The 27717-nt window shown below is 40.3% G+C and overlaps 2 protein-coding genes across 3 annotated transcripts in view; one reads left to right on the plus strand and one right to left on the minus strand.

The window, feature by feature from the left end:
- PTDSS1 (phosphatidylserine synthase 1) overlaps window positions 1–10421 on the minus strand; it is a 29777-nt gene extending 19356 nt beyond the window's left edge. For both annotated transcript variants that reach the window (XM_048939998.1, XM_048939997.1), the window contains exons 1-4: window positions 10121–10421; window positions 4927–5018; window positions 3412–3456; window positions 1108–1232 (exon numbers count right to left, since the gene is read on the minus strand). In XM_048939998.1, the coding sequence (XP_048795955.1) occupies window positions 1108–1232; window positions 3412–3456; window positions 4927–5018; window positions 10121–10299 (441 nt within the window). In that variant the 5' untranslated portion in view covers window positions 10300–10421. The remainder of the gene's footprint in view (window positions 1–1107; window positions 1233–3411; window positions 3457–4926; window positions 5019–10120) is intronic.
- Window positions 10422–10586: 165 nt separating this feature from the next.
- On the plus strand, window positions 10587–26093 carry MTERF3 (mitochondrial transcription termination factor 3). The gene is made up of 7 exons (XM_048940010.1): window positions 10587–11010; window positions 13551–13703; window positions 14340–14529; window positions 20039–20186; window positions 21427–21498; window positions 24306–24467; window positions 25844–26093. Exons 1-7 carry the CDS (start codon window positions 10707–10709, stop codon window positions 26036–26038), a joined length of 1224 nt encoding a protein of 407 aa, XP_048795967.1. The 5' UTR covers window positions 10587–10706; the 3' UTR covers window positions 26039–26093.
- Window positions 26094–27717: the final 1624 nt, after the last annotated feature.

The raw sequence follows: 27717 nt of genomic DNA on the forward strand, positions 1-27717 counted from the left end.
ACCTTATTCTTCATGCCCTGGTATACAGATTACACAAGAAAACTTTTCTGCTTTTATTTTTATGCTGTCCCATATCTTTTCAACTGCACCTCTGCTAGTCATACAGTGAAATGTGTTTAACTTCCTTTTATTCTCAAGTACAGCATGTGTTCTTCCTTTTATTCTGCCAGTACAGCAGAAGAGACCAAGCTGCAGCCTTCGTTATTGTTGCAAATTTACTCCAACTTTCTTTAAGTGATCATATCAGGATCAATAGAAGAGTAAAGTTTTTGCCACTACAGTCAGGACACCAGCTGTACGGTAATTTGGCAACAGTACTACTACTAGTCCTCCTCTGACCTGAATTATTTCTAGCTCAAGTGACAGGAGTGCCAGGTGAGCCTGGCTTATGAACAGGCTCTACATATCAGCTCCCTTTTGTTGCTCAGCAACGTCACAAACCCCCATGCACGTGCTGCATTTAGGAATGTGCCCTCCCAGCACCCTAGCAGCAAGCTGTCCATGCCTCACCACCACCACATATCCTGCAAACCAAAGTCACAGTCAGTCTCTGGATCTTACAGCTGCACAGTATACTGCAGTAATACTGCAGATTAACTGAGGTGCAACATCTGAAGCATTCAGTTTTCCACAGAAGGAGCTCATATGCAGCTCTCACTATCAATCAACTAACATAAGGTAAGTGCACTGTAAGGATTTCCATTTTTTCTTACATGCTACAGGGCAGAGTTTTGCAGCTGCTACTAACCAGGTACCGTGTGGTAATTGTCATTGGCAAACAGAAACTTACTACATAAGACAATCAGTTTACTTGCTTACTCTTGGGGCAAAAACAGATGACAGCAGATGACCATGGTGCAGAAAAACACAAAACACAGAGCAAAGAGATGCTACTCAGTTGAAGTAACTCGATGTGACAGTAAAGGGTAAACCAGCAACTCTTACTTCTACCTGAAATAACTCTCTTCTGGTACTCAATCATTCACACCCACTTTTGCAATGCAGGTTTGTGCCTGTCACATCAGCAAATTAAGATGCATTCCTTCCCACTCAGGTAAAACACACTTAAGTAGCCAAAGTGTCCAATAAAATGCCAAGGATACATACCATAATGTCTGCTTCCCTTGTGGCATACCGAAGATTAGGATCCAGCCAGTACATGACTGCTTTTACCTGCTCAAAGTTAAGGAAGAGCACGAACACCAGGAACAGAAAATACAGCACACTGAGACCTGCAAAAAGACTTTGCTTTAGAATCACACACATAAAACTCCTTGTGCCACAGAGTCCAAAAAACTGCCTTACAACAGATACTCAATGCGTGCCTGGTTTGCACAAATGAGTTTTCTACACACAGCAGTTACACACCCAAAAACCTAATGGACAAGTCAGGTGGTAATCTTTGAGCATTCAGCCTTTCTTCCATACCACCTCCTGTTTCACATTCTATAATATACACTCAACTGTATAAACCCAGACAAAAGAAAAATCAAACTAGATAGTTTCAGCACAAGTAGCACAAGCCTGTGATCAGATAGCTCGGCAGTAAATGGTAGATTAGGATCACAGGATTGGTTTTTTTCCAACACAAAGATCAATTTATTAATTCCACCTGGCAATTCTGAGCTATGCTTACAACACAGAGTAGCTACAAACATAAACCAGCATACTGGCATGATCAGTTAGTTCTGCCAGTTGGAAAATTTACTGTTTCAATCTTCTCAATATAAAGATAATGATACGTTTTTACACCATTACACACTATGAAACGCTACCGCATTTGGGATCACCTCCTCTTTCTTCCCAATGCCAAAATACAGCTTTATTAAAAGAAGGAAAACTTGTAAGAACTTTAAATAGAGTCCTGCATAGACCTGTGGGTAGACGAAGCTGCTTATGGCAATACATCTTTACATTGTTCACAAGTTCAAAGACATCTAAGACTACATGAACACTAGCACTAGTTCTATAGTCTAATACTCAAACTTACTTGTGTCCTGCAATGTCATGGTGGTAATGTCATGGAAGGCAGAAAAATTAACATGAGTAAACTTAATATCTTCCATCTAAAATAAATTATAGCAATTCTTCAGCAAAAAAAAAAAAAAAAAAAAAAAAAAAAAAAAAAAAAAAAAATTATAACTAGAGATTAACTGCCAGAGTATGGAAGAGAAGTTCCATTCAAGTGCACATGCATGTACAGGAAGCACATACTGCCCTCTGCAGCACATCCTGAAAACACAACAGGTACACAGATGCCCAACTACTGGAATGAGCACAGCCTGCAGGTGGGATGAGTCCCAAAACACCAAGGTGCTACTCCTGCCTTTCACATACTGCACAGGTGTAAGACCTCAGGCCAGAAGAAGCAAAGTTACAGAGGGGAAAATTTTGCTCCTGAATGTTTGCAGTTTTTCCACCAGAAGTACAGAGGCTCTGAGAATGTTCTTTACTTTATATTTGCTCAGAAGGGAGCAGTAGGACCTGTGTTTCCCCCAACACCATCAGGATTCATTGAGTACTATCTAATCAGCAGTACCCCCTCAATGTCAGCAGATGAGTAATCAACTAATTTTGGAAGCTACTTATTTTTAGCTACATAAGGTGGCCTAAGAGAGAAGTATTCATAATCCCTTAAAAAAAAAAAAAAAAAAAAAAAAAAAAAAAAAAAAAAGGGGGTCAGCTTTTAAAGCAAATGTGCCTAATTCCCTGTAAGCAAGCTTAACAGCTAGGCTATGCTCTGTGAACTCTGAATTATGTACAAATACAATTTCTTATGCTTTGGCCATGTAATTCACGTGTTTAAGGATCAGGATTTCACTATGATTCCTGTAATTAATGGAAATATTTTTCCCCAACTATAAATGCAATTAATATTTACACTAATTTTATGAAAGGAAAAGCTAAAAAGTAAAAAACAAAACAAAACGAAACCCAAAAAACAAACGCATCAGGAATACAAATGTATGTTTAGCTGCATAACTCTGCCTTGTAAGAAATGAAGGAATAGCACATTTTGTAGATAATGAAAAGAAATGCCCTGTTGAACTGGATTTAGTCAGAAGTCAACTAGCTCATACAATAGTTACAAAAACTTTTTAGAGTGGGAAGAAATGGTGTTAGAGAGGGAACAGAATTCTTTGTTGTAATCCTATTGCGTCCTGATTAGAAGGAATGCTCCTTTTCTGACAATTTAATTTACACCATCTTGACACAGAAACTCCACTGACACTTCCCAACATAATTAAGAACAGATTATCAGTAATTGCTCAGAGGTGGGAAGGAAGAGTTATTCACAGAAGTATAATGCACAATTATATTTCATGACAAACCTATTCATCTCATCTGGGGGGAAGCGTGGGGACTATCAGTCCCACAGAAGCACCACATGAATTAGGAAGACAAACTTACCAAAAACCATTCGCCATATTGCAGGGTGGGGGCGTGTAAAAGGTCCTGTGGATAGTAAACAAAAAGCCTATTACAAGACAGTCCATCATAAGTGCCACACAATCTGTTTCTGACTTCTCATACGAAGATTTGGCACAAACAAATCATCACCAAACACCATCTCCATCAAGGTGTGTAACATACCATGAAGTTTGGGGATCCTTGCTGTATATTAAAAAAAAAAAAAATGGCAGCAGCAGAACTGAGAGGGACAAGACACTGCCTATTAATAGGACAGACAAAGTGTTCAATTATTTTAATGGGAGCTGCTTCCAAAACAGTAATATACTATTTGCTTAGCAGATGCTTTATTGCAGCTAAAAATCCCCCAATCTGGATTCCAGACCACAGCTAACACGTGGCTTGAAACCATCAAATACAATTTCTTGTGCATTAGCAAAGAAAAATGGTGCTCAGCTTCTAATGACTACAAAATGTTAACAAACAGGCATATAAAAAGAACTTGCAGACTAAATACTAGACATCTAATAGGATTTAAAGCACCTGTGTTCTTTACCAGGGCCACTATTATACACTTTAGAACCAATGATTACACTGACTTTATTAGATCAAAAACTCTGAGCCCAAAAAGCAGAAGAGCTAAGTCTGGTTTAGACATTTCCACTTTGACACGAATTACACATTTAGGTCACAAGAAGTGGCTGAATTTTCAGTGCACGCTGAGGATCACTCTTTCACAGTTATAAGTGTGAAATTCATTTTTCTCTGACATTCAGTTTTTCAGGGATTACTTTTTGAAAGCCATCAATTAATGAGGTTCAAACACAAGAAAAATACATTCCAACCCTGAACTACAAAGCAGTTGTGCACACAATCACTGTTCACTTGTTTCAGGATGTTGCCACTCCTGAGATTCTTTGGAGTTGACACAACAATTATTCTCTTGTAGACAGCAACAAGCAAAAATTAGAAATAAATCAGGAAAGATGCCATTTCTTCCACTGGATTGTCACCCAAATGATTTGCCCCTTTTGCACTTTCTGCTGCCCACACAATTACCAGAACTTTCATCTGCCTTTAATTTCTACCAAACAACTGTGGTTTTACATTGTAATATGATTTACGTGGCTTTTAACTATCACTAGGTGATTTATGTACTGTGCTACATCTTTAAGAATTTGTAGAATGACACTGCTAAAAGTAAAGGTAAATTCATTTAATCTATTTCTTAAGGAGCTGGCAGCATTATTAGCAACTGTGAGCTGTGACTGTGCACCTGCAAATATGGACCCTGATTTCGAAAACCTGACTTCCTTGTTAGATAAAGACAAGCTATAAATAACTTATCTCCCCTCAGAGTGACTGCAACCCATTTTTAGACTGTTCTGTAATACAAAGGAATTCAGAAGTTAAAAAAAAAAATACATTTCAAAGAGGTACTTCAATCAAAATAAATATAGTGGCAATAAAGAGAAATTTACGTGTTGCAAAAAGTGATGTATGAACCTTACTCACCATTGGGAAAAGCTAGAACACTGATGATTAGAAAGAAGAAAATCACAGAGAGGATACCCCTCCAAATATTTTCCTCTGGGACAGAATCATCCCTGAAGAGACAGAGAGCATCAAAGTGTTAAAGTGTCATTTTAAGGTTGAAGTTGAAAGACACTGAGTGTATAATTATTTAAATGAAGATTACATAGAAAAAAGTACAAGAAATAAGCATGCTGGTTATGTACCAAGTCAAGATAGGAATTGCACTGAGTGACTTTCACTGCACTTCTAGCTATCCCTGTTTTCGTGGACTCTGCAATCCCCTTTGTTCCCATGGCCTGTTCCCAATGACAAATACCTGGTGCAAGTGCCAGGACAGGGCAATTAATTATTATAATCAGCATTTAATATTCTAATGCCCCAGGTTCCTGTACCCTAGTCACAGCCCAGACAGTCCTTCTGCTGGGGCTGGGGGAAGCCCACAGAATAGTTTCTAGGCTGTGTGAGGCAAGGTACTGTGTTTAACAGTGACACAATTGAACTTAAAAGAACCAGAGGAAAATATTAACCTGCTTTGTGATCTATTAAGCCATAAATCTGAATGAAATACAAGGTAACATTTGTGCTATTGTCATATTACAGCCAGAAGAGAGATCTAAGAATTCAGTTTGGAATAACAAGGCACACTTGACTGAGCTCCTCTTTCTTCTCAAGCTGTTAGAAAATAAAAAGATATAGAGCAGCGAGATGACCAAAAAAACATATCCAAGTCTCATCAGCAGTCAGCTTCTAGCAGGCTTCAGTAATAGGCATGGAAAAACTTCCAACTATAATTATAAGCACATTATTAGTAATATATAAAGTAATATTTAACAATGCATCAGCTAGTACTACTCCGAGTTTTACTATTGTGGTACTTTCCATGTACTTGTGGTCAGTTTATCTATTTAAATAATTCCTTTATTTATTCCCAGTACGTGATATAAATAAAGAAAAATCCCAATCAATGTTAGAGGGACTACAGGTCTTCCTGGTAGAGCATTTGGCACATGGCTGAATGGTTCAGCAAAGAATCTGTGGCAGCATAAATGTGTTCCACCTTAGATATATGCTACAGTCATAAAATATTTCTCACTTTGCCAAATTATTTTCCTTTCCCTCAAAATTGCACCTCAACAGTTCCATAGCAGACCCTCACCATCATGAGGCACTTAAGCACTGCGTTAGTTCATCTGTATGGCAGGAAAAAGTGCATTAAACATGAATGGTTCCTCTGCAGGCCTTTGGGATTCCGTACAGCATTTCTCTCAAACCAGCTGACTCCAGATAGATACACCAGCAGATACACCAGTCATTCTCCTGCAGTCGTGCTGCACAGGCTGAATCCTGAGCTCCTGGCCCTAACTCTGGCTTCCTTGGCAACCCCAAAAGCCTGGTGTTATCCACAGCACTTCCAGACAGATTCCAACAGCTCAGACGAAGCCATATTCCTGCTTTAACATACACAAATAACACACACTCATATGCTGTCACTGGTGTCATCGAGTATGGGGATTCCTTATTATTTTCTGAAGAGATAAGAAGTTCCTGAAGTCATATCAGCACACAGTTCAGTGCAGCCAGATAAGAACTGAAGGGCACTGTGATCACATCAATTGATTCTCACTCCAAGGCCCTCACCTTTGCTTATCAGCTTTGAGGGTATCACTCAGTCTCAGCAAAGCTGTTCTAATCTTACTGGTTTAGGGGGAAAAGAGTGCCAGAGAGATATTGCATGAAGCGTTAAACCGCTTCTCGTTCCAAGCGAGTGGTAGAAGCATTTCGTTTTGGTTGGAGTTACCTTTGAGAAGGCATAGGTACCCCATCTCCTTGCCAGAAGCAGATAAAAGGCAGGCAGCAGCAGGAGATGGTTAGGATAAGAATTACAGCGCTTTCCTGAAGAGTTATTTTGGGGAACACCAAAAGAAACAGAGAAGCAAAATAACTGTCAGAGGAAAGAGGCAATCACAACAAGCTGCAATCAGGAAAATGTGCTAAATCATCTCTTCACTTCGCCTTAGGAACTTTGATGCTGACTTTGAAATATAAGCACTCACGCAGCACAAATGAGGCTTGTGTGGGAGGACAGAAGAAAATTCTTACAGCTTAAACCCACTTCACAAATGTATTTTTCAAGTCTGGGGCTTTCTGCAGAAATAATAAAAAACACGAAGTGTATCATATCTGCACGATCTTTTCCTCTCTCTTGATCTTCTCCCCATTCCAGAGCACTGTAATAAACTAACACATTACAAAAACATAAAACGTTATCACATAAGAAAAAAAAAAATTAGGACACTGAACTGGAATAAAAATAGTTAGAGTACTAAATTTAGAGCATGTGGGAGGAAAAAAGAGAGTCTTCCAAAAATGCACCTAAATCCATAATAATCCAGTTTGAACAAAGGGATGTAAAAAACTACAGATCAACACCCTCACAGGTCTTGTTCCTGCTCCTATAAAGCCATGCACATCACACTAGAAGCTGCCAGTCTGCCACCTCCCTCAGTCCTTCCTCCAGCAGCCCTCCTGCAGGGCCACCATTTCCTTTCTCAAGGGAGGGAAAGAACAAGGAGAGCTAGAGCCACTCCACTCCTCTGCTCTGGGGTGCAGCCTGGAAGCAGAGGAGCCGCTGTCTGGCTCATTCAACAGGAAACAAGCAAGGCAGCTGCAGCCATTGTCAGAGGCACTAGAAGGATGTGCTTTAAAAACAGATAGCCCACTACTCCACACTTTAAAATGGAGAAGCTAAAAACACTCTTCTTTCTCTGGATTATGATTAATACAAGAACGTTACTGCTATCTGAAGCAGAGTTTCATCATCAATTGTCAGCTCAAAGTCAGTATCATCTTACTCTCATTGATCCCAAGGGAGCCTCCACATTATGGCTTGCTGCATCCAAGGGAAAAGTATTTTCTAATTTGATCTGAACCCTCTTGTATTCCTGACACTGAACAATTACAGAAGAGGCAAGAGACTTCAAAGGAAGCAGAATTTCCTCTGCCTGCACTGCAGTTCCTGAAAACAAAAATAATTTACTGAAGATGAATGTATTGTGGAAAATCCCTTGCTTAATATAATTGATCAGGGGCGCTATGGAACAACTGACAGCAGAAAGGAAGCAAAGAAGAAGAATCTGTCACATCTTAACAGTCCTTAGAGCCCTTGAGATAGAAATCCAAATGCAGCCACTGCAGATTCACACAGTAAGCTGGTGGGAGTAGGAAGATGAGAGCTGGGAACACACACTGATAGCATGTTGGGTACTATTCCCTCTCCATCTCAGCTTCTCAAAGAGAACATATGGTTTGGGTAGTGTTCCAAATAAGGCAACAGAGGCAGCACATTGGTATCACCCCCATTTAAAAAACTCCTGGGACAGCTGGAGATAGCAGAAAAGGAGGAAAAAAATTAACACAAAAGAAAGCAAACAAAGAAAAAAGTAACTCTCAAAACCCGTGAAGAGAATAAGAGAAGAGTTAAAGAGAAGCTGACAGTACTTAAACACAGGAAGTGAGGCAGAGAAGAAAGGCAGACAGGGAGAAGAAAATGAAACGGAAGTCAGTTAGAAAGCTACCAAGACAAATGGAAATAAAAGCTAGCAATCCTCTTGGGGAACAAGTAACCATCACGATATTAAAGAAATATTCCAAGGGCCATGAAGACTCTGTAGTTCTGAGCTTGCTGGCTGACTCATCCTCTACTTGGAAGAATTAAAGGTAAAAGTCCTTTCTTCTCTCAAAGGTGAGTGATCAATTCCATTAATCCTTCAGAATGATATTTGGATAAGAATTCCTTAATAACTCATAAATTTGACTTAAATTAGATAATGTGACCTAAATCAGCACTACAACAGGACGAGTTACCAGATGGGGAAATAGGGCCCTCATAGGAAAGATTCCTAATTCAACATCATACCAAAGCATAGAAACATACCTCTAATTTAAGAATTAGAGATCTCTCAGACAGTCACCGTCAGCTAAAATCTTGCCACCTGAGTAGAACAAGTGTTTATCAAGAACACCTTCACTGGGGCCATATATAGAAAATACAAAAAGAAAACACACACTCAGGGCCATGTGCTGCTATGCTCTTTTACACTTCCTCATGCTATTTTCTCAGCCCAGCCCAGGCACGATCGTTACTTCTGCAGCTGATAGAACCTACCCATTTGAATCTTTAATACAGATGACACACCAAATTGTATCACAACCCTAGGGATAAATAATGATGTTCCACTGTCAAAGGCAGAGTATAATCAACGAGGCTACTGCAATCTGAGATTAAATACATACTACAGCACTAAAGCATCAATGAGTCCAAAACTCAATGCATTAGTTTAGTTAGAACTTCACAGGAATCACTTTTAATCTTTCCCAGCCTCAACGATTCTGTGATATTGGGCAACGTGGTTTTAGTGGGTATGGTGGAAGTGGGTTGATGGTTAGACTGGTTGGAGATGATCTTAGTGGCCTTTCCAAACCTTAATGATTCCATAATTCTATCAGAGGCTGCATGACATCGCTTTGGGGAGGATCATAATGCCATCACATCCCCAGATCCACTCAATAGGAGGAACAAAACATATGGGCAACATGGAAAAGCAGCGCAACATACCCCAGGGAGGGCACTGCTACACACTTCGTTTACAAACGGGGCTCCTGGAGTTACCTGTGCCCACTCTCAGCTTTATCACTATAAATGAGTGCAGCAGTGAAACCCACAGAGCTTTTCCTGTGGTGGGGAAAGGACGTGGCTGGGCTTACCACAACAGGGGCCTAAGTCCACGTGTGATTACCCTCAGAAGTTACATGAAAATGACAGCACAAAGCAGCCACTTCTGCCCACTGCACACTTGGTAAATTACTACTTGGGTGATGTCATCGCTGAGCTCCTTGATAGCCCAAGGAGAGCCATTTTTGGCTACTGCTTAAAGCACACACTCGTTTTTTTTTTCCGTAAAGGAAGCCACAAAACGGCGGACAAGCCCGAGGAGGGGCAGCGGCAGAGGACGGCCCCTCAGAGGAGGCTCTCCCCGCAGGGCTCCCTCAGAGCACGGCGCACACGGCCCGCTACTGCATGCACAGCTCCCGCTCTCGCCCCGCGCGCCCCCCTTCTCCTTCCCCCTCACCCAGGGGCGCGGCGCGGGGACGGAGCGGGGAGGGGCACCCACACCTGGTGAAGGCGAAGGCCATGAGGCTGAGGATAGTGAAGCTGAGGAGGGTTATGGTGTGCGGCCGGTAGAAAAACTCCAGCGTGATGTCCTCCACCTGCTGCTCGTTGATCATGCGGAAGTGCAGGCGGTAGTTCACGTCGTCCTTGCTCAGGGTCCGGCTCCCCACGCACGCCGCCATCTCGACCCCTTCCCCTCGGCTCGGCTCGGCCCGGCCCAGCCCGCCCCACCCGAGCCCGGCGACACCGCCGCCGAGGGGAAAGCCGCCGCGCCGAGGGGCGGACCCAGTTCTGCTGTTCACCCACGCGACGGGAGAAGGCGGGGGGTGGGCGGAGCGAAGCCGAGCCGCCTCCTGGTGGAAGCGGTGGGACGACCCTTTCCCCTCTGCCGCCCCTCTCCCCGCTCCCGAGTGGTCTCGCCCGAGCGCCAATTCTCCTCCTTCCCCCCGCCCCGCGCAGGGGTTGCTGGGCTGGGAGGCCGATGGGGGTTGAGAGTGGGGCTGTGATGCTGCCCCGTGGGTGAGGTGAGCGTGCTTCGCTCCTTTCCTCCGCCTCTTGTGCACCGCGGAGCACCGCGTGGAGGCGGTGGATGGCCGTGTGGGCTCGGCTCGCCGCCCGCTGCGGCTGGCTGAGGGCCGCCGGCTTGCTGGGCCTGAGGAGCCGCGGCGGCGGCGCCGCGCGGGCGTGCTGTGGGGCGGCCCCGCTGCCTGCGCTGCTCTCTGGGCGCAGGCTTCCTCCGTGGAGGCTGCATGTATCTGTAGGAGACTATGCCCGGCCCTCCCGTGCCAAGGGCGAGGCATGTGGTCCCAGAAGCAGCCTGCCTGTAGCAGTAAAGCAGGAGCAGGCGGCACCAGAGACGGTCTCTGACCTGAGCGCAGCCAAACTGTATGAAGGTAAGAGACCTCAGGGAGTCCTGCGTTCAGTATTGCTGTTGGCGCTCTTTTTTATTCTGTTCTTTCTTTTCTGACCTGTTTAACTGAAGTACACAAGTTGTTTTGAAAGTAACGCCTCCTATTTATTTTCATGCAAGCTATAATAGGTACGAAGAGCACAATAACTATTTGATAGGGCAAATTCTCAGCTACAAAACACTGTTTTCCAACATAGTCACCACTGTTAGCTATGCATTTTTGGCAGTGATGAAGAAGAGCCTACATGTAGATGTAAACATCTACACCAGTGGAGTTGATCTGCTGTTGCCACCACTGAAATGCAGCACCCACTGCCTCACTGTGCTCATGTCCGCTATCTGTTCTCCATCAGCATTCAGTAAGCATCAGTGAATGTCAATGGATGCCATTTTTTCTCGCGTGGAGGAATTCAATGACGGGCCTTTGCTTCCTCACTTCTGATGATGCTATTCTATCAGACTGCCTCTCTGCTGCCATCTGTCACACAGCAACAAAATGTACCAAAATATCGGTGGGAAGGTGCAACGTTTCCTGCCATATCACCAATATCCACCTCTGACACTGCAAGCCGACAAAATAAAATAGGAGGCATTACTTTCAGAGCAGCTCTTACATTTATCTGGCTTTCCTGACTTTCATTTGGTTTTACTCCCATAGTTAACGTAGAATTCCTGCTGCAGCTCCATAGCATATAAATCCAAAATCCAAAAATTGAGCTAATCCAAAATAAAGTTGTAATGTGGTGGGTTGGAGCAGATCCTTGAAGGCATTTTGTTTTCATAACTGTCTGCAGCAGCTGAGCAGGGGTGAGGGAAAGCAGTCCAAAGCAATTCACGCAACACTGAGAGTTGGTCCAGAGTAGGCAACGGGAGGCAACAAAGTGTGAAGCACTGCCATAATGAGAAGTGCTTGTCAAATTGTCTCCTGAGGGAGGTAGATCTTGGTGTTGTCTGCCTCACTTTTCTCTACTAAATATTTTCAGAGTGGCCTTTTTTTATATTCATGTCTGAGAGAGGATGTAAAAATAAAAAATACTGTTATCTGGAAATAATGTCAGTATGCTGAGGAAACATGATCTGGAGTAATAAAGCAGTCTTATATATTCAGATTCAGCTTTGAGCCCAGACAGCTTGGATCTTACAGAGCTTATTTTTGGGGTGGCTCAGAGCTGCAACTGAGACCTGTGTATTTGTGCAGCTGGTTCTGGAAACAGCGCAGCACCAGATCTGGCAGGTCAGCCAGCTTATATGTCTCTGCACCTGCAGCACAGTTTGTTTACGTGCCAGATTTGATCTGCAGGCACATTTACTGTTGTGCAAGTATGTGGAGCAGTTTGCCCAGTTGGCAGTATGTAATAGGAGAGACATAGCTTATATTTTTTTTAATTATGATTTATTAATTTGAGATCTATTTTATGATAGGAAGTTTAAAGAACTTTGAGTGGGGGGGAAAAAAAAGTGCATCTGTGATACAAGAATGAATTGTAGTCTATATTGATTTGTTCCTGAATGGAAATGCATCTATCCATATAGACTCCTGGAGAGCTCTTATTACTGTTTAAGATGTAAGTGTTGCTAAAAATGTTTTATTGGGCTTTTTTTGCTGAGGCTTTGAAGTGGCAAGAGTTGCAACAATTGAATTAGTCTATGCAACACTTCCTAGAACAGTAGCATCTTCCTGCTTATTTTGAAACCTGTCTTTGTAGTTCAGGTTTGTGTTTTTTGCCACTTAAGAGTCTCACCCAAGTGTGTAGGAAGTCATTGTGCTAACTAAGGTACAGGACTCAAAAAATCCCCATTCAGGGGAGTTATAATTAGTGCTGCTGATCGGTAGTCAGTTGAACAATTGAGGTGAATGCTGATGGGCAGCCTTCAAAATAGCAATTCTGATTTGCCAGCTGCAAGTTCCTGTCACTTGAGAAATAGATGAGTTGAGAGGAAATATTTTCAAAAAAGAGAGCAAATTCTGTGACTAAACAGGTGAGTGGGAGCAAACACAATGGTGCTTATTTGGGAATGTTCATAAGTAGGAATGGAGCTCGAATTTTTTAGCTGTCAGAGGTGGTGGCAGTCAGCAGTTATTCTCTAATGGTTGAAACATGATAGCAGAATTGGAGGTGGCAGGTAATTAAAAATAATTTTTCCAGTAGCTTTTGGTCTGGATTTGATCAGGCAAAAATGTATTTGGGAAGACAGGAAAGAAGTATTTTTCAGTAAAGTGATGTGATCTGTTGCCTGCAGTGATGAAGCTGGAGGCTGAAGGCAGGGTTGTTGGGCATTTGGCTCAGATTTAGTATTATGAGCAAGGAGTTGATGGACAGTGACAAGGAAATGTCACAGAGGCAAAAACTGGGAGCAGAATCTTTTTGCATGTCCTTTCAAATAACAATAGATTTGCTATTCATTTCTTGCAAAAAATGTTCTTGCTTTTTGAGATGGATTTGGGGAGATCTCCATAGCCTTTGAGGGGAGCAGCTTTGTCATTCACAAAATGCACCTTAATCTTCTGTATTTATTTCTTAGACTGGGATGATGTTCCACCTTCATCTGCTTTGGAGGAGATTTCAGAGGAAGAAGCTGTGAAGATCATTGCAGATCCACTTCTTCCTCCTCAGTCTTCCACACTTCGAGATTATGTTGATCACTCAGAAACCCTGACCAAGCTTGTCCACCTAGGTGTGTGTGATTTTGTTTACGTGTTTTCTGTGTGTCTGAAGCTTTGAAAGTTCTGCAGTTTGTGTTTTGATCTTATCGGTGGTTTTGTAAACTTGAACATTTCAGGCTGTGGAAATGATGACCAGTAAGAAGGGCAGCAGAATATTATGCAGGGTGAATGGAAAAAGCTGTGCATGAGTCACACAGCAAGGATACTTCACTGAAATTGCCCCCTTCCCTTATGTAATGGAGTTAGGAGTTCCTTGTACATATTTCTGTGCAACAAGACAGGTCTCTGCATGCGGTACATACTAGCATGCTCAATTTCTCACATTCTGGATTCACTGAAGATATCTCTCTTCAGAAAGCAAATTTAGCAAAAGAGTCTGAAAACAGTCTGTTTTATCTGGAACATTTCCATAATATACAACCTTCGTGTGTTCAGCAAGGTATGTTAAATAAGAGGAAAATTTTATATATATGTGTGTGTGTGTGTGTACATATATATATATATATGTATATATATATATATATATATATGTAAAAATATATATACACATACTACTCCTTAGAAACTTCAGCATGACTTTCTGAAACATTTATAGGAAATCAGGTCTGTGTTTAATTAAAACAGTCTCTCATTTTATTTATTTCTAGGAGTTGATTTATCTCAAGTGGAGAAACGTCAAAAGGCAGGTCAACTCTTACTGACCTTGGACTTTGAAAAAGATATAACTAAAATACTTCTGTTTCTGAAGGATGTGGGTATAGAAGACAGTCAACTGGGACCGTTCCTAACCAAAAATCCATACATCCTTGGTGAAGATCTGGAAGCTCTAGAAACCAGGTATGCCCATAAAATATCAACATGGTGCTAAGGCCTTAGGTCTGAAGTTTCCCAATTGGCTTCAGCTTGTCTGAATGTGTGTTGCTGCCACATATATTCAGCTCCTGGCTCCACGTTCCTTTTCCCATCAGTCAGCATTAACACATGGTGGTGGTGTCATAAGTCAAGTCAGTGCTCCGATGCATTTGAAAACTGACCATCATATCAAATTTTACTGCTCAAGTTTTCAGTCTGACTTAACAAGATGCAAAGCCGTACCTCCATAAAAAGATGAGACACATACTTCAGAAAGGAGAATAAACAGAAAAGAGTGTCTCTTTTAGTAGCAACTTGGAACTGACTTAACAAGGAGACTGCCCCTTGATTGCATATGCTTCAGAAGACACTTTGTTCTGAATATAATAGCTACTTGTCTGAAAGTAAGCACTGAAGAAATAAGAAAAATGTATGTATATACACCTGTTTCTCCAGCAGCATGACTTGTAAAGTGATGGGATTTGTGTTGGAAGTTGTCAGTGTATCTACCAATTTTGTTGGTTTTAGGTTTTGGGTTGGTTAGTTGTCTGAATCAAGCTGTTTAATAGTATAACCTGTTCTCTGCCAACAGTGGAACATCTTCTTTAACAGTAATTATTTCATTAACAATTCTTTGTCTGATCATTTCTAGAGATATAATGACATAATGGTGGTAACTGTGAATATTCATTCACAGAAGTCTGTCCTGAGTATTTTTAGATTGTTAACTTTGGAGTATTATTTCTAGAACTTTAAAGATGAAATTTGGATCTGTGACAGGAAACCCTTCACTTTTAAACAAAATCCTTCCTAAAGTTAAATATCCCAAATTAAAAATACTAAAGATGTTGCTACGTATTATCTTAAATATATTTCTTTCCTCAAAAAAAGAGCTTTTAGTTCTTCATTTAGCCAAAGTAATTGAATGTAGGTTTGGAGCATGTATTTTTGTGCGAATGTTCCTTGCCACAGTGCTGATGTGATGACTTGTAACTGTGTTCCAGTCTTTCTTCTTGTTGGTTTATGGATAGAAACAGTTTCTCTTTATTCTCATGTTTTACTGCTTCCTTCCAAATGTTTACAGGTGGGACACCATTAAGTTATGAAATACTCAAGGTACCAGCACCAAACTATACTGATTTATCTTGTAGCCATAGAGATTCTAGCTTTCTTTATTCATCTGTATTTGCCTGTTGCCTATCTTTAGTAAGGGTTAGATTCTGAAATGGAGTGATTGAATTCTTCTGATGTATACTTTCATTAGATGTGTTGATTATAGACCAGAAAAATTGCAGGAGATGGACACAATGTCAAAAGTACGTCAAGGAGGCTTGCGTTAATTGAACGCTTCTTTTGTTTTCAGAACAACTCATGTACATACACACATGCTTTGCAAAGAACTCAAAATATCCTACTATTTAGAAATTGGAAAAAATACCTCTGTCTGGTTGGGTTATGTATGTAATAACTTTCCAAGACTGAGCTGTGAAAGTACATCTTTATGGAAGCAGGTATATTAGCGTACTCACATCAAACACAGACTTGACTTTTTTTCTCATTTTTCTTCTGCTCTTCCATCTGCTTATTCACTAAGTGGCCTTTTAGAAACGGTAGGCAAAACTAACCTAGCTGATTTTTCAGCAGTAGTGTTTGAGTTGAGATTGTCTGAGTTACTTAAGTTTTCCAGAAGAGAGTAGGTTTTGCTACAGTAAGTTTTGTAACTCACCTGTGAAGTTAGATCCATTTTTCAGTGACTGTTCTGTGGCAGTCTGTGAGACTGGGGCTGAATGAGGCAATCCAATTTCTTATTCGTATTCCACAGCCTGATTTTTTTTCAGTAAGTTTATCCCAGATTGGCATTGATGAATGCCTTTCCACTAACTCAAAGGTAAGCGTTCCACAGAGGCTGAACATGTCTCAAATAGCTGTCTTTTGAAAGCTGAGTATCACCTTTATATAAACACTCCATCACAGATGGACGTGGTATCGGTTACATCACGCTGGAATGTTTTATTGCTATGGATTCCACATTGCCAGGAAACAAAACACAAATTTTCATAGATTTGGCATTTGACTTCGGATAAACACTGTAAAAGTCAAAACATTCCATAATTCATAATAATTTGACAGTTGCAAATCAGTGTCTGTACTGCAGCTGCACCAGATGCTTTGTTTTTACGGAATTATTAATGATGACTTAAAACTCTTAACATGCTACATAGAACTGCTGACCCCTGCAGTAAGAATGAGAGCTAACCTTAGTGCCAATACTCACAAAGTTATCTCTAGCCTTGGTCAGATTGAATGACTGTTCTCTAATGTACTATCTTCTAGAGTCAGCTGATTACAATCTTGCTATCCCCCTTTTAAAAGCCTTTCCAGATTGCCCAGAAGTGCTTCAAGTGTGAATCTTAATGACTTGTTAATAGAAAACAAAAGGAAAAGAGTCAAAACAACTGAAAGTTTTTGGTTTTTTGACTGCTCATTTAGCTGTGTTTTTAAGATGCTTGACAGGTAAAGCCTTGAAAAACAGAAGAAATACAGCACAGCCAACCTGCAGCATTCAAAAAAATGAGATAAACTATGAAGGAATAATTATTTTTGAGTCCTGCATTTCTCTCCCTTGTCATCTCTCAGTCTCTGAAGCTACTGTAGCCGGTGTTAGTATTGCCTGGAGACTAGGCTGCTACTCTTTGAGTTGAGATGCCTTCTTAGTTAAGAATTGGTCCTCTGGAGCTTATTCTTGAGTCTGTTCTGTAGAGTTTTTTGGCACATGGTGATCTAATTTCTGAGACTTTGTAGAAAAGGATGTAGTGACTGGAAGGTATTTTTAGTTCTTCACTCAAAAAGGCATAATTTAATACAGCCTCTTTTTTTCCTACTCTAGGAGTAAGCATCATTTGCAGAATATCTGCTTCTGTGGAACATTCTGCAGTCTAGATGGTATCTCAATTGCTGTCAAATCAGTTCTTATATGACCAATCTTCATCTAACAACAATTGCTTGTGTTTCTGAATGTCTGTATTCAAAGCAAACCTTTTCAAATGGTAGGACAGTTCTTTGTAAATGGTGATGTGAGGATAGGCAATAGCAGATATAGCTGCTTTAAACCGGTTTTGATCACCCAAGAAAGGTCACAGTCTAGTAATAAAGAAGAAATCTTTTATCGCTCTCAAAGGATTAGGGCTCACACAACACTCCAAAGGTGACAGTCTCCAAGTAGGGAAGTTTCTTTTGCAGTTGCCAGCCTTTAAATGTGACTATGGAGGGATAGGCCCAGGGTCCCCCCTTCTGGGCAAACAGGTGAATTGCTTCCACCTGTGCTCCTAGGGCTGGCTATGTCCCTTCACCAGGTGCTCAATCACTGGTTCAGGCTGTAACCTAACATTTCCCATACAGGTGGCACATAGGTTAATCATGTCTCTTTTGTACCCTGTATTTTCCCATCTCAGCATTTTTTTAACACCTTCAGGGATGGTGACTCCACCATCTCCCTGGGCATTGCAATCCAGTGGCTGACTGTTGTTTCAGAGAAGGAATTTTTCCTAACATCCAACTTAAATCTCCTCTGGCACAACTTGAGGCCGTGCCCTCTAGTTTTATTGCTAGTTATGCAGGAGAGGTGGTTGACCCCCACCTCACCATAACCTCCTTTCAGGCAGTTGTAGAGAGAAATAAGGTCTCCCCTGAGCCTTCTTTTCTCCAGACTGAACAATCCCAGTTTCTTCAGCTGCTCTTCATAAAACTTTTGCTCTAGGCCCCTCAGTAATATTGCAGTAGTGCTTGAAACAGGATTTCAGTTTCACTGAATTCACAGGATCACAGAATTTCAGGGGTTGGGAGGGATCTTTAAAGATCATTGACTTTAACCCCCCCTGCTAAAGCAGGTGCTTTATAGTAGGTTACACAGGTGGTCTTGAATATCTCTGTAGAAGGAGACTCCACACCCTCTCTGGGCAATGTGTTCCAGCACTCTGTCACCCTTACCATAAAGTTCTTCCACATGTTTTTATGGAAATTCTGTTTTCAAGTTTTAGACCATTACTCCTTGTCCTATTGCTACACACCTCCAAGAAGAGCCTGGCCTCATCTGTTTGCCTCCCCACCCTCCTTTAGATATTTATAAACATTAATCAGATCCCTTCTCAGTCTTCTTTTCCCTAGACTGAACAAACCCAGGTTACTCAACCTTTCTTCTTACAGGAGATGCTCCGAGCCCTTTATCATCTTTGTGTCCCTCTGCTGAACTCCTAGGAGATCCCTGTATTTTTTTTAACTGAGGAGCCAGGAACTGGACACAGTATTCTAAATGTGACCTCATCGGGGCAGAACAGAGGGGGAGGATCACCTCCCTTGATCTCTGGCCACGCTCTTTTTAATGCATTCCAGGATACCATTGCCCTTGGGCACAAGGGTGCACTGCTGGCTCCTGGCCAACCTGTTGTTCATCAGAACATCCAGGTCATTCTCTGCAGAGCTCTTCTCCAGCAGGTCAGCCCATTACCTGTACTGGTGCATGCAGTTATTCTTCCCCAGGAAGAATATTCTGTACTTGCTCTTCTTAAGCCTTGTTGTATTCCTCCCTGCACAGCTCACTAGTTTGTCCAGATCTTGTTGAATGGCAGCACAGCCATCTGGTGTGTCAGCCACTCCTCCCAGCTTTGTATCATCAGCAAACTTGCTGTGGATGGACTCTATCCCTTCATCCACGTCACTGATGAAGATGTTGAACAAGACCAGACCCAGTACTGACCCCTGGGGATCACGGCTAGATACAGGCCTCCAAGCATACTCTGCACATCAAACTCAATGAAGTTAGGGGAAAAAAATAAAATCTGAGCTGGAAAGAAAGATAGTTTTGTTAAATATAAAAACATCAGTCAGCCCCTTCACCTTTCTGACAAGCAGATGTTTTGTAACTAAAATCCTTGGACTAGTGACTGAAAGTAGGGACCTCTTGTAACAGAACAGCTGATTTAGGAATGTCTTTGGACAATGTCTTTACAGGTGGCATTGTTGTGTGATATTTCTTCTCCAGTGTTATTGGCAAAACGGAGATGTATGAGGTATATTACTCTGTTCTTTCAGCAGTAGAAATGGAATTCATTAAAATAGCAACAGGCTGTGTATATCTTCTTGTCCGTATCCTATGATGATCTATTAATGTGTTTGTAATCTAGGAGACAGGCTGGTAGTTAAATGTAGGTTAACATAGTTATCTGCTAAAGTACAGCTGGAAGGAATTAAAATCTGTCTTCAGTATTGACATTCTGCTCTGAGGTTTATTTAACTTCTAATTAATTGGGAGGGATGGTATTTTGCTTTTATGATAACTGCAGATTTCCTTCTAATTATTTTTGGCAGAGTTGCATGTTAATGATAGAACATCTGTCCGTTTATAAGATATCACTGAGGAATTTAAACAAGTACTGAATAAATGAAGGCAGTAAAATTTTCATCACTGGATTTTATTTTGTTTTTGTTCTGTTTCTAGAGTGGCTTACCTAAAATCAAAAAAATTTGGTAATGCAGAAATTACTCAGATGGTCTCAAGAGCTCCATATTTGCTGTTGTTTTCAGTGGAAAGATTGGATAACAGACTGGGTTTCTTTAAAAATGAACTTGGCCTCAGCGTAAAAAAGGTAAAAACTGTACTCTGAAGTCTTTAAGTACCTTGTCAGCAACATCTCAACTGCCTTAGAATACTTATGTTTGTCAAACAAACCTTAGTGACACTGCCCATGTAATGCGGAGAATTACAGGACTATTAACGTGATTTTAACCTTCTAAAAATGTAATAGGGTGTCTAATATTCCAAAAATCCTGAGGGCTTGAATCATACAGTGCTTGAAGATGATCTGCTGTAGGATACTGTCAAACAAGCACGTGTGTACCCAGTTTTATTACTCCAGGTGATTCATGGGACTGAATGCATTGCTGAGAACTGCATGCATCTTTTTAACTTTGAGCAGATTCTCTGTTTTTGTTTCTTCAAGATACTGTAACTTAACTTACTGTATCTTAACTCACCAGCGAAAAATAGTCTATTCTCCAAATGCAAATCAAACTAAACACTGTCATGTGCTCAGTTCACTGAGAGTAATCTTTGAGACCGCTTCTCAGAGCGCTACCATGTTAGGTGCTTAGAAGGGTTAGCACCATGCTTTGAGATTTTGACAAGAGCTAGTATTTTAAGCTTCCTAGAATGAGTGGGCAGCATTAGTTGTTTCCTGCAATGGCTGGTGATTGCAATAAATGTCAGCTTTCAAGCAGAATCTTGTGTTTTTCTGTTGGCTTCTTTAGCTAAACAGTCATAGCTGACACAGTGCCTGTTCTCGGTCCTTCCAGGCTTCAGGTACGAGGTCCCTGCCTTGTACTTGGGGGGGATTCCAAGTGATCCCATGAGTCAGGAGACATGGAGTAATTTCTTTTATTTCCATAGTACTATGGTGTTAGTAGGTCCTGAAGGGGACAGATAAAGTACTGCAATTGAAAAATTCTTTTATAGCCTCTATCAGGTAATGTTTTGCTTATTTCTTTTTAAAGAGATGAAGAGAAACAACTCAAGCACTGAGAAAGAGAAAGGGCTCTTCAGTATGCTTTCTTCTTCTGGGGAATGCTTTTACTCTTGTCTTCCAATCTGTTTTGTAGTGGCTACAGTCATGTTCATTTGGATAACAAAAAAATACATTTGATTTTGCATGAAGATTTAATCAAGATGCAAAGAATTTACTCATTTTTGTATTAGAGTTCTAATGAAATGCAAGTGAAAGTTCGTTCCTTTTCTAATTGCAAAATAAAGTTTTTCCCCTCATGGATAAGTTTGTAGGCATGCTGTCAATAATAATCTTTCTTCTGTCTGTGGGTTCTCCCTAATTGCAGACAAAGGATCTGGTAATTCGTTTTCCTAGGCTGCTGACTGGCAAATTAGAGCCCGTAAAAGAGAATCTTCAGGTAAGCTTGTTAGTAGATGTTGAAAGTATATTCCCTATCTACATAGTTTAAGAGTTGACTGAAAATAAAATTCCCTAGAGGAGAATCCTGTTTAAAAAAAAAAAAAAAAAAAAAAAGTCATGAAATAATTTTGGGGAAGACAGATGGGGAGCACAGAAAATAATTGAGCATTCTGTCAAGCAGCTTCTTTTCCTCTATGGTTTGCAAGCGTACAGCATACTTGGAACAATGACTTGTTCTGTCTTCTGTTCTGATGTAGGTTAGAATCTTCATCTGACTCCCTTCCTGCCAAAAGTTGCTATCTGATGACACAAATTGTTACCCGTTCCTTTACAATGAGTGAAAAATGGAGCTTGTTCCTTGGGCTCTTTTGGTCTTCGGTTGTGGTTTTTTTTTTTTTTTTTTTTCTTCTTAATTACTATGGGGTTTTGCTAACTTAGTTTGTTTATGAAGATTTAGGAGCAAGAAATGTGGTTTTGATTATTTTCCTCTTGGCAGGTAGCTAGTGTGCCAAAATGTCCATTTGACACCTATTGTCTGATAGCAGATGGTCATTATTAACAACTGTTGGGTAAATAACTTTAAACCCACAGGGACTCCTTTCCCCTTTGAAAATGTCACTGTGTATTGGTTTAATTATTGTGCTGTAAAGCTGCTAGGCCAAACAGCATGATGTAGTCTAACAATTTGAGAAATCCCATTATCCTATAATGCATAACTATGAATTAAAATATGTAATTTTTCAGACAGACTCACCACTCTGAAGCCATTAAGCACTGGGAGTCTTGCAATCTGAAATGTGTGTGTGGTAAGGGAGGAGACTGGAAAGTAGCAGACTGTTCCAATTAATAGTGCTTTCTTTTTAACGAACATTGTTTCCACAGGCTAGGGAGTCAGTATATTACAATGAATGCACTTTCTGAGACTTTCAGTTCTTGGTAACTATCTTTTGTCTACCTACAAGGAAGTGTAAAGTATTGTTGTTATTGTAGCATTCCTACTTTTAACATGTAGAGAGAAGAGGAGGAATTCTAGGTCCTTGATGTTGGAATCTACTGATACTTAGAAGCATCATGTTTTTGGGAGGTTGGATGAATCCAACTCAGAATCTGATTTCTGACCTGTGTATCCTTACCTCGGGTGGGCAAGCAGCGTTCACAAAGTGTAACCATTTAACAGCATTTGCAAGTGATCCGGTGCTATCCCTCACTGCAGCTTAGAAACAAGTGCTACAATCAACACTGGTTGTCAGGACATGCTAACATGGATTAAGCAATCTCAGAGGTAGATTATTCAATCCTCTGAAGTTCTCATCAAGCACAATTTGAGATTCATTGAGAGAATAAAACAGGAAAGTTTGCATTACCAGGATGTGTTGGGGGAATCACATAGAGTGTGTTGGTAACAGCTAGGACTTGCACAGTAAGGAAATTAACATGTGGCGTAGAGAATTACTGACTATTAAGTGTATTTAACTGAACACTTAAAGCAATTTACAATTGAGCTCCCTATTTATGTCCAGAAAACTGTTGCTCAGTTTCATAGCGCAGAAAAGACGAGGTGGAGAGACTTGCCAGAACTAACTCTGCAGTAGAGCCAGCCATATATCTCCACTGATTTAAGACCAGGCTGTACTTTCAGTTGTAATTCTTAATGCAATAAGCTACCCCTGCCAACTCAGATCTGTGGAAAGCACCTCTGTAGTGCAAACACATACCTTCATACGTGACTGCTGTCTTGGTTAGTATTTCCATGATAAGGAAATATTTATAAAGCAGATAAAAAAGAATCAGGAGTTGGCAGACCTGATTACGGTCATCTTTGGAAGCAATTGCCAAAGGTATCTTGAAAGGTGTATTCAAAACCCAGATTCCAGACCCTTTGCTTTGCATTTGCCAGGAAATCCTGGAAAGGAGCTTTAGTGTTGTCACATCAAATTGGACAAACAAAAAGCATCATCCTTTTTGCCAGCTGTGAAGAAGTACCTGAGTTGGATTTCAAAGTCTGCTTTATGTTGACTGGCAAGCATACCCACTACATGATTGAAAGCAAGCTCCTTGTAAATGTCACATTCAGATAGAAGAAATGGCTGAATTATGAGATGCTCTTGGATGCTAAATTCCTTGATCAACAACTCTGAACTGCTTGCTGCCTGCACACTGGGAGGAGTTCTCACGATTTTATTGAAAAAATGTGTTTTATTTTCCTTTTGAGGAATATAATTAAAGTCAAGGCAGGCTTTGAAAAAGACATCTTACTTTAGATGTGAACCAACTGTAAAATGAACTGAAGAGCTGTTTTGCACAGCTCTTTCAGTAGAGTTCAGGATTGAAATTATAGTCCCTAGTATAGAAAATATGACTTGAATACATTAGCAAAAGAAATAACACATAAACAAAAGTAGTCACTTTGATTACTGTGTTTTACTGGGTTCACAACTAAAATGTCAGTCTCTTTTGGAAGTCTGGTATTGGAAGTGATGAAAAGCTCTTGGGGGAGAATTTTTATGCTTGTAACTGCCATGCATACCAAGATACAGGAGTTTTTTTGGTTCATATCTCAGACAAACTGTAAAATAGGTAGCATTCACACAAGTAATCTAAATTTCAAGAATGTTCTATAAACAAATTATACTTCAATCCAGGGGTGATGAACAGTTCATGCTCCCTGACTTCAAAGGATTAGATTATTACGGATTGCATTCATATTACTGTGTAATAAAAGAGTTACATTAGCTTATTTCACTGGCATGTTAAAACAAGCTAACTTTGTTGTATCTGACTTTTGAATATTGTTCTCTTTTTCAGGTTTGTCAAGTTGAATTTGGTTTTCAACGTAACGAAGTTCAGCAGATTGCGTTTAAAACCCCCAAGATTTTAACTGCAAGTAAAAAGAGACTCAGGCAGACATTTGACTACCTGCACAACATAATGGGCATTCCCCACAACATGCTTACTCGCTTTCCTCAGGTGAGCTGTTAATCTAAATTGGAGGTGCTATTTGCACAGTCTAATTCATATCATCATCATTTGCACCCTTTGATAGTCTCCAATTCTTTTTGTGACAAATATCTTCAAAGGCAGATGTTGCTGTGCAAGAGAAGACAAGTAGGTTTTCTGAACTACTGGTTTGGTGAAAGTGGAGGCTCACTGTATACAGGACATACAATTCTTCTATTTTTATGTGACTTGTACTCTATTTGAGATAACTTTTTATTGGCAACTCAACAACTGTTGAGGATTGCCTAAAAAGCAAAAATTGTGTGGGGGAAATATGGCTTCTCTTTCGGATTTTTATTACTTACCTTGTTACGTACTACATCTACCATTACCTGACACTGATGGTTGCTATATCTCCAGTTTGTATCTCACTTCTGTTTTACTTGACCTGTAAGTGATCACAAGTCTTGTTCGCTACCTTCTCAGATACGTTGTTGTGGCTTTGTCGTGCTTCACCTTGTTATTTTTGTTCCTTTTGTTTGGAAGAGAAAGTGGAGAGTTTCTTCCATTCCATGTTTTTTGTGTAGCCAAAACTGCAACCATCTCTTCTCTCCTATCCTCAAAAGTGAGGGGTTTCAGGACAGGGTTAGGGCAATTCAGTTTCTATGTACTCTGGCTTGGCCATGTCCCTTTGACTCCCACATTGTCCACACATGATACATCTGCATCCTGCCATTTTCCCCACTTTTTTTCTTTCATATGTGTTCCTCTAATTCATTCCACCATTATTTTCACCCTCTGATAGTCTGCAGTTCTTTTTGTGATAAATATCTTCAAAGGTAGACGTTGTGCAAAAGAAAACAATTGGATTTTCTGAACTACTGCACTGTGCCTTTGGATTGTGTTATAAAAGAAGATGCAGCCATTCACCTCTTCTGCTGCCACTGTTGTTGGTTGTTAGCTCTTCATTTCTTCCCCATAACAATGCTAATCTAAATCTAAGCATTCCTGATAATAGAGGAAAAACGTTTTGGTAATCTTTTTCTCTGTTTCCAAATGTCTTCTTCACTCCTTTGGCTGTGATTCCATGAATTACAGCATGAAGTTATCTTATATAAATGTACTAAGTATCATGCTCAAGAGAGTTGTGTTGGTCCCTGATTTTCCTGGTGTATGCACCTCAGTATGTTATATTGAAAAATTCATCTAGAATTTAAATAATTTTATATATAAATACGAACTACTGGATGGTTGACAAAAATGAGGAGGAAAGATGTAAATTATCTGTTTTTGTGCTCCAGTTTGCCTGAAGAATGTTTTATTTTAGATTCATTAGAGTCTGAAATTTAGACTACCTAAAAGATTCTCTTCTATAATTTTAGGATTCTTTCTTTCTGCTTTCTTAGGTTTTCAACTCAAAGCTATTACGAATCAAAGAGAGACATATGTTTCTTATATTCTTGGGAAGAGCCCAGTATGACCCAGCTCAACCCGGCTACATCTCCCTGGACCAGCTTGCGTCCTTACCTGATGAGGTGTTTTGTACAGAGATTGCCAAAGCCTCCATGCGGGACTTTGAAAAATTCTTAAAAACAATTTAATTATTAACACATGTAGAAAGGAATCAAGTTATGAAATAAACATTTTTAAAAACTGCTTCTTTCAAGGTCTCAACTTCCTTATTGTTTAAGAATTAATTACTTCCTACAAGTGTTTCATAAGTAAAGGCTTACAGCAATGTTTATGATGACTTAAAAGTATATTTAAAAAGAGTTAGGTGAGTATCTGTTGACTGATATTGATGTAATCCTTGAAATTAATTGCTGTCTTTTAATTCAGGATGAATGATGGAACACACTAACAGAAAAGTAAATTGAAGTGGATTTTTTTGTTTTGTTTTACTTTCAATGATTTGGAGTTTGGGGAGATGGAAAGACTGGTTAGTGATTTCTCCCCAGTCTCTCCTCCTGTCTTCTCCCTCACCTTACTAAGAAACTAGCAAGTTAATGTAGTTACCAAGCTAATATAGTAGCAGAGAAGTGGCACAATTACCTGTTCTCATCTTAGAAGCTAGTAATGTTATTTGCTTTTTTTATATGTCAGAGAGGAATACACTATTACGTATGTAAAGTTCCTCATAGAAAAGGGCATTTTTTAACAGGTTACAAAGGTTTTTCTTTTTGAAACAGGCTTCTGAAGTTCATATCCTAAAAGCTGTGCTGTGAAACTTTGCTTGAAATACAACAACAACAAAAAACCCACAGCAAATTGAATCTAGGCAAATCACAATAAGAAAAACAAAAAAGGCTCCTTCTAAAATTTTAGGGATGTGTCTAGTTTCGTTTTAAATCACTTTTGTCTTTGCCTTGTTGACAGGAGAAGCAGTTTGGCTTCACCCTGATGTGATTTGTACGTCTTTAGTATAGAAATAACCACACAAAAAGAGGCTGTAGTATGTAGTTAATTGGCTCAATTATAACTGAAGTAAAATGGGAACTGTGGGAAATAGTGAAGGTATTTTATACTATCAATGAATGAACTACGTTAATACAGAATTACAAAATGCAAGCTGATTGTCCAAATGCAAGCTAACACTTTATTGTTTAGAAGCTTCTATTCTTCCAGTTAAAGTAGGTCAGGAAATTAAAATCCAGATGTTTTCATTTGAATTTACGTTTATTTAATGAAAACTTCTCAATTTGTTAAAAGCTTGGTGTTGGAACATTAAGTGCCCCTTTGTGTTGCAGAAGTAAGGCTGAAAAAGGCTTTGTATGCAGATATGAGAGGGGTTTTTTTGTGAATCTGCTCTGCTCAGCACCTAACTGGTTTGTGACAAACCATTGTACCATAGAGCACGTACCACATTTTGGATGGCTTAAAATTTGAACTTCCATCTTTCTGAATGTATTTAAAAAACAAAACAAAACAAAAACACTGCAGCCAGAGCTAACACGGCTCCTTTGAAATGCTGAATGCTTGTGCCAGATATACTTCCCAGAAACACCGCGAAGAAAGGCAACAACCGACTTTATTGCAAGTGCTGAAATAAGGCAGGAGAGAGGACAGCAGAGCTGCCTCGCGCCAAGTGCTTTTCGGCTTGAGGATGGAAAAGCCTGCAGAAGAAACGTTTGGCCTGCAGTCACCGGCCATCCTCCGGTCTGCTGCTCGGCTGGGAGCGCTGTAGCGGTATAAGTAGTGTAATTAGTTATTAGCTTTGGGGTTAATCAATTATTTATGTATTTGCCACTCTTCAAAACCGCAGCGCTCCGCCGCCGTCACC

The sequence above is a fragment of the Lagopus muta genome, chromosome 3, assembly GCF_023343835.1.
Source record: "Lagopus muta isolate bLagMut1 chromosome 3, bLagMut1 primary, whole genome shotgun sequence".
NCBI lineage: Eukaryota > Metazoa > Chordata > Aves > Galliformes > Phasianidae > Lagopus > Lagopus muta.